This window comes from Orycteropus afer, unplaced genomic scaffold (genome assembly GCF_000298275.1).
Source record: "Orycteropus afer afer isolate SDZICR_OR568_19922 unplaced genomic scaffold, OryAfe1.0 scaffold00440, whole genome shotgun sequence".
NCBI lineage: Eukaryota > Metazoa > Chordata > Mammalia > Tubulidentata > Orycteropodidae > Orycteropus > Orycteropus afer.
The window spans coordinates 624,030-634,773 of record NW_006922027.1 but is presented as its reverse complement, the minus strand read 5'-3'; the positions used below and the strand labels follow the sequence as shown (position 1 = coordinate 634,773).

At 42.6% G+C, this 10,744-nt stretch overlaps 1 protein-coding gene across 1 annotated transcript in view; it reads left to right on the top strand.

The window, feature by feature from the left end:
• Nucleotides 1-2,201: 2,201 nt before the first annotated feature.
• Nucleotides 2,202-10,744, top strand: part of LOC103208467 (adipocyte plasma membrane associated protein) — an 89,724-nt gene continuing 81,181 nt past the window's right edge. The window contains exon 1 of the mRNA XM_007954174.1: nt 2,202-2,293. Coding sequence (XP_007952365.1) covers nt 2,202-2,293 — 92 coding nt within the window. The remainder of the gene's footprint in view (nt 2,294-10,744) is intronic.

Genomic DNA, 10,744 nt, shown 5'->3' with positions numbered 1-10,744 from the left:
GTTTCCGAGGCAGTATCACTACGGAAGTAGGATTGCCCAACCTTCCTTCCGAGGAGTGGCTGGTGGGTTTGAACCGCCAGCCTTCTGGTTAGCAGTCAACTGCTTTTAGCCACTATGCTACCAGAGCTCCTATACCTAGCTCACTAAAATACTGCTAATGAACTGATGCTTACTTTCTTAAACTTCATTATTAGCGATGGTTTCTATTACCAATATAATGCTGCCTTTACTTCGAAGGGTAACCCTTTTATAAACTTTATCACATGTCTCTTGTAACCCTTACACAAAGATTTAATACACAACATCTAGCCTTAAATAAAAGGAAAATATATTATAGCCTAAGTTTTTACCTTAACTGGATCTGTTCAGGAAAGAGCATGTAATTTTCAGGTAACTATGTGGGTAACTGAACTTGTTGAAGGGCCAGAGAAGCCTTTTTGCTGAAAAAATGAAGAAATGTAACAAACTAACAGCTATGGTTAGAGTAGATATTAAACACAATATTAACTCTATTTAAAATTTTGTCCCCTCCTTCCCCCTATGTAAATAGGATAGCTACTTTAGGTCGTTCCTCTCACACATTCCTTTGGGCATCTGGCTTAAAGTCACTGCCCACTTGTAGTTGATAATTGCAGTTCATGGACGGAAAACCAAAAAAAAAAAAAAAAAAACCAAACTCACTGCCATCTAGTCAATTCTTATGGACACAGATGATCCTGAAAAAAGGAGATAGCAAGCCTGGAGCAATGAAGATAAAGGAGAAACAGAGACATCACTAGCAGACAGAGAGGTCTGAGGGTGCCCACTCCTACACTATCCTCTCCTTTTAGAGTTAACCTTTCTAGGCAGGTGCGAATATGAAGGACACTTTCTCCTAACCAAGGGCAGCTTTTTATCACCCACCACTAGAACAGCAGAGTTCATAAGGCAACAACTCATCTTGATCTAACAAGAAGAAAGCATTATAAGCATTCTTCAAACCTTCCTACCCCTTTGCCCAATTCCTTTTGAAAACCATTTCCCAGCTTGGGGAGATTGACTCTTTTGAGAAGCAATTCTCCCAGTCTCCTTGGATATTGATATTCAATAAATTCTTTTGCTTTCCTCCTCCAACCTGTTGTGATAACTGGTTGTAGGAGAGGAGTAAGAAACATATTCCTGCAACAAACTCACTAGCCAGCAAGAATTGAACTTATTTGCAATTGTGCCTCAGGCATTTGACTGCTAACCAGAAGGCTGGCCATTCAAACTCACCAGCCACTCTTCCAAAGGAAGGTTGGGCAATGTACTTCGGCAGTGATGAACCAAAAAAAACCCAAACGCACTGCCCTGGAGTCGGATTTGACGCATAGCGACCTTTCCTTGGGTTTCTAGGGATACGGCCTCTGAAATCCAAGGAGAGGTCACTATGAGTCAGATCTGACTCCACAAGTTTTTTTTTTTTTTTTTTTTTATATGAACAGAGGAGCTCTGGAGACCGAGTAGTTACAGCATTCTGCTGCTAACCAAAAAGGTGGGCGATTGGAACCCATCAGCTACTCTGTGGTAGAAAGGGCAGTCGGCTTCTGTAAAGATTTACACCCTTAGAAACCTTATAGGGCAATACCACTCTTATAGTGTCCCTAAGAGTCTGAATCGACTCAATGGCATGGATTTGGTATGAGTATGAACCTGTCTTTGTCATTTAATAAACAGCGCCATCTTCCCTCACATAATGGTTAACATCTCAGTCCAGCCCTGTCCTTCATGCTAATTATTGTTGTCTCACCGTCAGAAATAAAACAAGATGAAAGCGCCAAGAGCGGCGGCTAGTAGAGGCGCGTCTGAGATTAAGGCCCTCGCTTCTTGGTGCCAGAGAAATCAGCACTTGCTCTGAACCCAGTTTTGAGCCCTGCTCCGGGTGAGGCCACCACAGCGCCTACGTCTCAACCTCAAGACAAAGCTCAAGTCAAATTTGCCAAGACCAAGACAGCCAATGAACGACGCCAAGAAGGCCACTACCTCAAGGACCGGAAAGGGCGGGACCGCCGCTGTGGATTGATATCTGGATTTTGCGTCACTCTGCTCGCCAAACTGTGCGTGGTGCGGAAGTGGGTCAGGCGCGACGGCGGGGCGGGGCTGGTCCAAAGGTTGTAGGGGACCCAGGCAGGTGCTGCTCAGTACTGGCTGGTGCCCAAGGGGGCGGCAAGAGAGTTCTCATCATGAGCGAGGCGGACGGGCTACGGCAGCGTCGACCCCTGGGGCCTCAGGTTGTCACGGACGATGGCCTAGCTCCGGAGGCCAAGGACGGCAGGTAAACCGGGCCCACAGGCCGGGCGCTGCAGCGCAAAGTCAGGCCTCCAGAGGCGACCTTTGTTAACAAGTTACAGCAATAACAGTTGCAGGGTAAATAAGATGCCAAAGGCTCTGAGTACGCTAGCTCATTTAATGCCCACAGTAAAACCCATTTTACAGATAAGGAAACCGGCTTCAGCGAGGCTGATGTACGTGACAAGTTCTGCAGCTTGGAATCCACCCAGCGCCAAATAAGTGCATTCTTCTCTGGGTCCCCTCTCGCGCCACGCTTGCCCAATACTCCTGTCCTTCACACTCGCCGTTCGCGACAGAGCAATAGCTTTTTCGCCCTCCCCTCCCCCACATCCTTTCTGGCTACGCTTCCGGCTGGCTGACCAGAGTACCCCCCACGCATTCTCATGGGAGAGGCACCTGGTCAAAAGTCTTGTGTTGAACCTGTCTCTACTTGCACTTTCCTGAAGGGAGGCCTGAAAAGATGTTCGATCCCGCCTAGTGATCCAGACAAGAGCTGGCTTCTAGTTCTCCTTTTCTGTGCCAGCCTTCTCCCTGCATATGACCAGCCCTCATCAAACAAAAGTTAAATTGTTAGGCAATTTTTGTGAGAATTCAGTCTTGCAGGTTTTCCTTTGATAAGGCAGGAGAAGCATAGGGAGGTATAGATGTTGATGTCTAATAAAAGAAGTTTCAGGTTTTGGGTCTGTTCCTTTCGCAGTCTTCCAGAATATTGACTACCTCTCCCTTTGGAAGTTTTGTGACTCACCATTTACTATTATTTTTTGCTTTGTAGTTTTCATATTGATTTTTCTGGTTATCTATTTTCAGTCTTGAAGGTTTATTTTGTTTTGGATTCTTCTCAATGTTTTGGTGGCATTGTGGTTAAAGCATTGGGATGTAACCGAAAGGTTAGTGATTTGAACCCACCAACTGTTCCATAAACGAAAGATGAGGCAGTCTGCTTCTATAAAGATTTACAGTCTTGGAAATCCTATGGGGCAGTTCTACTCAGTCCTTGGAAGCCCTATGGGAAGTTCTACTGTGTTCCATAGGGTGACTGTGAGTTGAGAATGAATTCCATGGCAGTGGGTTATATCTGTGTTGGTTTTTGGCGATGTTCTTGTGTGTTGATTTCAGGTGGTTGTCTGCTGTTGTTGGTTCCCTGTCCTAACAACTCCCTTTACTATTTTTTAATTTTGTTGTGCTTTGGGTGCAAATTTACGGAGCAAAATTTGTTTTACGTTCAGCAGTTCGTGTACATTTGATTTCATGCCCTGATTACCATCTCCCACATCACAAACTTTCCTCCCCTCCTGTCCCTGTGCCTACCCCCTTCCTGTGTCCTTTTTAACTATGTACTCCTGTCTGTCCAGCTTTCCCTCCATGTGAATGCTCTCCCTCTGGTGCCCCACAGCCAATTGGCTCTAAGAGGTGTATCTCCTTAGAGTAGGTGGTTGCATCGCCTTGGGATAAGTGTTCTGCATGTAAATCTTTGTGCTTTTGGGCTGAGAGCCAATCCATGGGAGTGAGTCCAATTCTAGGTCCAAAGGGTAATCCAGAGCCATGGTTTTGGTGGTTCTACCAGACTCTATCCGACCAATAATTCTGGTCATTTTTGTGCTTTTGGATTTTGTTCCACAGTTTTTCTCCCACTCTATCCAGGATCTCCAGGTTTGATTCCTTTCTGAGTGGTTAGCATTGGTAGCCAGGCACCATCTAGTTCTGGTCTCGGGGTCCATTATATCCTTGGAATAATTGTTTCCAGATGCCTTTGATTTTCTTCAGGAGCTCTGGTAGCATAGTGCTTAAGGCATTTGACTGCTAACCAGAGGGCTGGCTATTCAAATCCACTAGCCACTCCTGAGAAGGAAGATTGGGCAATCTACTTCTGTAGTGATACTGCCTTGGAAACCCAAGGAGTGGTCACTATGAGTCGGATCTGACTCGATGGCAGTGAGTTTATTTTCTTTACTCTTCTTTGCTTCAGATGAGAGGAGACCAATAGTTGCATCTTAGATGGCCGCTATGAAGCTTTTAAGACCCCATTCGCTACTCACCAAAGTAGGTTGTGGAACATATTTTTATGTACTATGTGGTGCCAGTTGAGTTTTGTGTCCCCTGTGACTATGGTCTCAAGTCGCAGGCCCGGTAATTCTCTCTCTCTCAAGGTACTTGTGTCTGAGAGATTACTCCAACTCTGTTTTATGTTGCTTTTGTAAAGTGTGTGGCTAGTTTTGTAGCACAAGTGCGTATGTAAGATTATCTTCTCTGGTAGCATAGTGGCTAAAGCACTTGACTGCTAACCAGAAGGCTGGCGGTTCAAACCCACCAGCCACTCCTCGGAAGGAAGGTTGGGCAATCCTACTTCCGTAGTGATATTGCCTCGGAAACCCAAGGAGGGGTCGCTATGAGTCGGGGCCGACTTGACGGCACATAACAACAACAACAACAACAAATCTAACCTTGGTCTAGGGTATGTTCCTGTTCACCGACCCCACCTGATCTTTTCACTTATCTATGCATTATCTGTTGCCTGGTGTTTGATGTTAGTGGTAATGCAATACTAGGCATAAACAATTATATGCCTCTGTTGTCTATATCTTATGTGCATGTTTCAGTGTCTTTCTTTCCCCAGTGTCATCATGCTGGTCACAGACTTTTTCCATACCATCCCTGCCCTCACCTAGTTCAACATGTGATCCCCAACTAGTCTGAAACTTTCCCTCCCCTTCCCTCCCCAATAACCTACAAAGTGAGTTTCATTCCCTTAGTAAACCTTACCTTGACTTTTTACAATAATGGGCTCATACAATATTTGTCCTTCTGTAACTGACTTATTTTATTCGGTATGATGTCCCCAAATTCACACTGTAAGATGATTCATATATTTTTCATTATTGTTTAATGTTACAATGTATTCCATTGTGTGATTGTACCATAGTTTGGTTATCCATTTACCTATTGATGGGGATTTAGGTCATTTCCATCTCTTTGCTATCGTGAATTGTGCTGTGATGAACATGAGTGTACATATGTGTGTTCATGTCCTGTCTCTCACCTCTTAAGGATATATTCCTAGTAATGGAATTGCTGGATTAAATGGTATTTCTGTTTTCAGTTTTTTAAGGAAACACCTTACCATTTTCCACAATGGCTGTACCAATTTGCAGTCCCACCAGCAGTGGATGAGAGTTTCAATCTCTCTGCAACCTCACCAGCATTAGTTATTTTCTGTCTTGTTGAACTTTGGTATTATTACTGAGGTGAGATGATATCTCATTTTGTTTTGATTTGCATCTCTCTAAGGAGCTCTGGTAGCTCAATGCCTAAAGGCACTTGACTGCTAACTAGAAGGCTAGTGGTTCAAACCCACCAGCCACTCCTCGGAAGGAAGATGGGGCAATCTACTTCCGTAGTGATACTGCCTTGGAAACCCAAGGAAGGGTCGCTATGATTCGGGTCTGACTCGACGTCACATAACAACAACAACACAATGGCTAATGGGGAGCTCTGGTGGCGTAGTGCCTAAGGCATTTGACTGCTAACCAGAAGGCTGGCGGTTCAAACCCAGCAGACACTCCTCAGAAGGAAGGTTGGGCAATCTGCTTTCGTAGAGATGCCACCTCCGAACCCCAAGGAGGGGTCGCTGTGAGTCCGGGATTGACTCAATGGCAGGGAGTTTATAATGGCTAATGATTGTGAGCATTTCCTCATGTGTTTGTTGGCTGCCAGCATATCGTCTTTAGTGAAGTGTGTTTATGTCCCTTGTCCATTTTTGAATTGGATTGTTTGTCTTTTTGGTGTTGAGGTGTTGATGTTTTCTATAAATTTTAGAGGTAGTCCTTTGTCAGATATGTCATAGCCAAATATTTTTTCCCAATCTGTAGGTTGTTTTTTTACCCTTTTGGAGAAATCTTTTGACATGCATAAGAATTTAATTTTTAAAAGGTCCCAGTCATCTACACTTCCTGTGGATTTTGGTTTATGCTTCATAGTCTATTTATGCCATAAATTAGGGCCCCTAGATTTGCCCGTTTTATCTTTGATGAATTTTATAGTTTTGGGTTTTACTTTTAAGTCTTTGATCAAACTTGAGTTTGTTTTTGTTTATGGGGTGAGATATGGGTCTTGTTTCATTTTTCGGCAAGTGGATATCAAAGTTTGCCAGAACCATTTGTTAAAGAGACTCTCTCTCTCATTTAATGAGTTTTGGTCCTTTGTCAAAGATCAGCTGTCCATAGATGGATGGGTCTATTTCTGGATTTTTGATTCTGTTCTATTAGTCTGTCTATCATTGTACCAAGACCATGCTGTTTTAATTACTGTGGCTGTATAGTAGGTTTTGAGATATGGGAGTGTGAGACCCATTTTGTTTTTCTCCTTTACTGAAGGAGGTCTCTTTCCTTTCCATATAAAGTTGATAATTGGTTTTTCCATATCGTTAAACAATTTTGGCTTTGTAGTATTTCAGTGTTTTTGAGTTGAAGCTTGTTTTGTGTCCTAACGTATGGTCTGTTCTAGAGAATGATCCATGTGCACTGGAGAAGAATGTGTATTGTCCTTTTGTTGGGTGAAGTGTATATCTCTGTGAGGTCAAGTTGGTTGATTGTCGTGAGTTTTTCTTTATCTTTGTTGAGTGTTTTTGTAGTTGTTCTGTCCCTCCTTGAAAGTAGTGTGTTAAAGTCTCCTACTACTATTATTTTTCCTTTCAATTCAGTTAGTATTTGTTTTATGTATTTTGGAGCACTTTCATTGGGTGTGTCGATAATAATTACAGTGAGGTCTTTTTGGTCAGTTGATCATTTTAGCATCATATAATGTCCTTCTTTGTCCCTTATGCTTTTTCACCTTGAAGTCTACTTATCAGAAATTAATATTGCCACTCCTGCTCTTCTTTGGTTGCTATTAGCTTGGTATATGTATTTTTCACCCCTTAAGTTTTAATTTGTTTCTGTATTTGTGTCTAAGGTGGGTCTCTTGTGGGTAGCATATTGATAAGTCTTCTTTTCTTATCCAATCAACCACTCTCTTTCTCTTGACTGGTGCACTTAGTCAGTTAACATTGAGTGTAATTAATGATACATGCACGCTTGCACTGTGGTCAAGTTGGATCCGACTCATAGCAACCCCTTCTTGGATTTCCGATGTGGTATCACTACGGCAGTAGGTTGCCCAACCTTCCTTCTGATGAGTGGCTGATGGGTTTGAACCGCCAGCTTTCTGGTTAGCAGTCAAATGCCTTAGGCACTATGCCACCAGAGCTTCTGTAATTACTGCTGTCATTATATTGTGTTTTTTGTTGTGTTGTTGGTGGTTTCCTTGTTCCAAATATTTTTCTGTGTTGAGCTCATTTTGTTATCAGGTGTTTCTTCTCTTTTCTTCATTACTGTTGGTTTTGTGCTTACTAAAAGCCCATGTGTTTTTCTCCTTTCTGAGTTCGCTTAGGGGTATTGTTAATTTTCTTTCTGGTTACTCTGAAGTAAATTCTCGTCTCCTTAAGTTTTGAACAATCAGTTCTGTAAAAACATTGTCCCATCTTTCTCTCCATTTGGAAGTTTTGTAATTAAAACTTTTATTCCCTCTATTTGCTTTCTAGGAGCTCTGGTAGCATAGTGGCTAAGACACTTGACTGCTAACCGGAAAGCTGGTGGTTCAAACCCACCAGCCTCTCCTCGGAAGGAAGATGGGACAATCTACTTCCGTAGTCATACCGCCTCGGAAACCCAAGGAGTGGTCGCTATGAGTTGGGGCCGACTTGACGGCACATAACAACAACAACAACGATTTGCTTTCTGGTGGGTGTCATCTGCAGATTGACTCTTTTTTCACTGTGTACATTATTTTATGAGCTTATTTTGAGCATCTATTTCTGATTTGGTTTTGAAGTAGTAATGTGAAGTTTTCTGGTTTTAATTTGCTGTTCTCTTTTGTGGGTTCTCTATTGGAAGTACTCCCTTTAGCATTTCTTGTAGGGTTGGTCTGGTTATCACAAATGCCCTTAATTTTTGTTTGTCTGAGAATATCTTGATTTCACCCTCATATTTGATGGACAATTTGGCTGGATATAAGATTCTTGGATGGAAGTTCTTTTCCTTCAATGTTTTATACATGCCATCCCATTGCCTTCTTGCCTCCATGGTTTCTGCCGAGAAATCAGAACTTAGTCTTATTGGTTGTCCATTGTAAGTGACATTTCATTTTTCTCGTGCTGCTCCCAAGATTCTTTCTTTGTCTTTGCTTTTGGAGAGTTTGATTATGACATATTTTGGTGACTTTCTCTTGGGATCTATCTTGTATGGGGTATGTTGAGCTTCTTGAACAGGTATTTTTTTCTTCCTTCATGATATGAGGGAAATTTTCTGTTATTAAGTCTTCCACAATTTCCTCAGTGGGTTTTTTGTTTGTTTGTTTCCTTTTGTTCTGTTAGTCCAATGAGGTGTATGTTGTTTCTTTTCACGTCATCCCGTCTAACTCTTAGGTTCTCTTCATGTCTCTTAAATCTTTTTTCTGATTTTTCTTCACACAGGCTGGTGTCAAGGGATTTCTCTTCTAGTTGGGAAATGTGTTCTTCATCCAGTTCTAGTCTACTTTTTTGTCTTTCCGCTGTGTTGTCTAACTGTAATTTTTGTGTCTATCTTCTGGATTTCTAATTGCTGTTTTGTATGAGTTCTAATTGTGTATTTATTTAGTTATTTTGTTCTTGAATGTTTTTCTTGAATTCTTCCAGGGTACTGTCTTCTCGTTGATTCTGTTTGTGGTTTCCTTGAGCTCTTGGAGAGTCCTGTATATCTACCTTCTCAATTTCTTCTCTTATAGTTCTATTGCTTGTTCTTCTTCCATGACAGGTAATTCTTTAGTTTGGGCTTTTATTTGTATTGTCTTGTCCCATTTTTTGTTTGTTTGTTTGTTTGATTTGAGGTTGTCTGTTGTTTCCTAGGGCACTCTGGTGGTGTAGTGCCTAAGGCATTTGACTGCTAACCAGAAGGCCAGTTGTTCAAACCCACCAGCCACTCCTTGGAAGGAAGGTTTGGCAATCTACTTCCGTAGTGATAGTGCCTCAGAAACCCAAGGAGGGGTCACTAGGAATTGAAACCGACTCAATAGTAGTGAGTTTTTTTTTTTTTTTTCCCCCCTCAGGTAAGGGAAAGAAAACAAAAAAAAAATAAAGGAGAATGCTAGGGCAGTGGGGTCCCGGGTGCTCAGTCCATGATGGCATTCTTCACAAGCTCAGGAGGTGATAGAGGGCAAGGTGCCCAGTCAGGAACAGTGCTTCTGCTGGCCTTGGGGGTGAGATGCCTGGTCTGGAGTGGTGCTTCTGCCAGCTGAGGGGGTAATGGGAGGCTGAGCACCTGCTCTGGGGCAGTGTACTCTGTTGGCTGTGGATGTGGCAGGTGATGTGGAGCCCAGTCTGTAGTGGCCAACTCTGCTAGCCAAGGAGGCATCAGGGGCAGGCTTCCTGATTTGCAGGAGTGCCTGCTTCCAAATGTGAGTTGGCATTCACCTGGCTCCTGATCCACAAAGGTGCACCTGTGACATTATGCAGAGCAGAAGCTGTGTAAGGGGCTGTTACTGGCCACTGGGTTAGTGGGGGTGGGAGATGGCCACACTGCATGTCACCAGGAAGGTATTGGGAGTAAGCAAGAGATAACACTTTTCTGGTTACCAGCCACCAGTATGGACACCACTGGTGCAGTCTTGGCTGAGCGGCGCTGGTTATCTAATTCCTGCTGTCATTGGAATGCTGCTTGAAATAATTCAAAATGACCGTGCTGTGCCGGGTGATTTGCCAGTCACCCTCTGTATGTCTCCATGTTCACTGTTTTCATTCAGTTTCTTCTTCTAATTAGTATTTGATATACTTCTTTATTCTTTTTTTGAAGCTCAGGGTTCCTGGATTATCATCTTTATCAGTTTGGTGTTTCTGGTATTGTAGAAGGTCTGAGTAGCATGTATGCTTTAGTCTGCTATCTTAATGGAGGTCTCCCCCTCAGTCTCTTCCTATTTGTTTGATCCCTTTTCTGTAAATCTGCAGTGATCTTTTCAAAGTGTCACCCATCTTCCTTTCTACATTTGTTATTATAACATAGCTGTTTTCATATTTTCCTAATGTAATTTTCCTATAAATTTTGTTTCTTTTGTAGTTTTTTCTAGTAGTACTTCTAATTATCTTCTTGGTTATTTTAAAAGTTGAGAGTTCCCTTGTCTGGAGTAAAGTAGAGTGAAGAAAATCAACGACATAAAAACAGTCCAAGAGATGACTAATGGACCATATGAACCTCAGTCTCCATGACCCTGGGGCAAGAACTAGATGATACTCAGCTACCACTGTGAACCACTCTGAAAGGGACCACAATAGGAGATCTTGGATAGAGTGGGAGAAAAATGTGGAATAAATTTGAAAATAATAGATCAGGATTACTGGTCTGATAGAGACTGGTGGAACCCCGGAGACAAT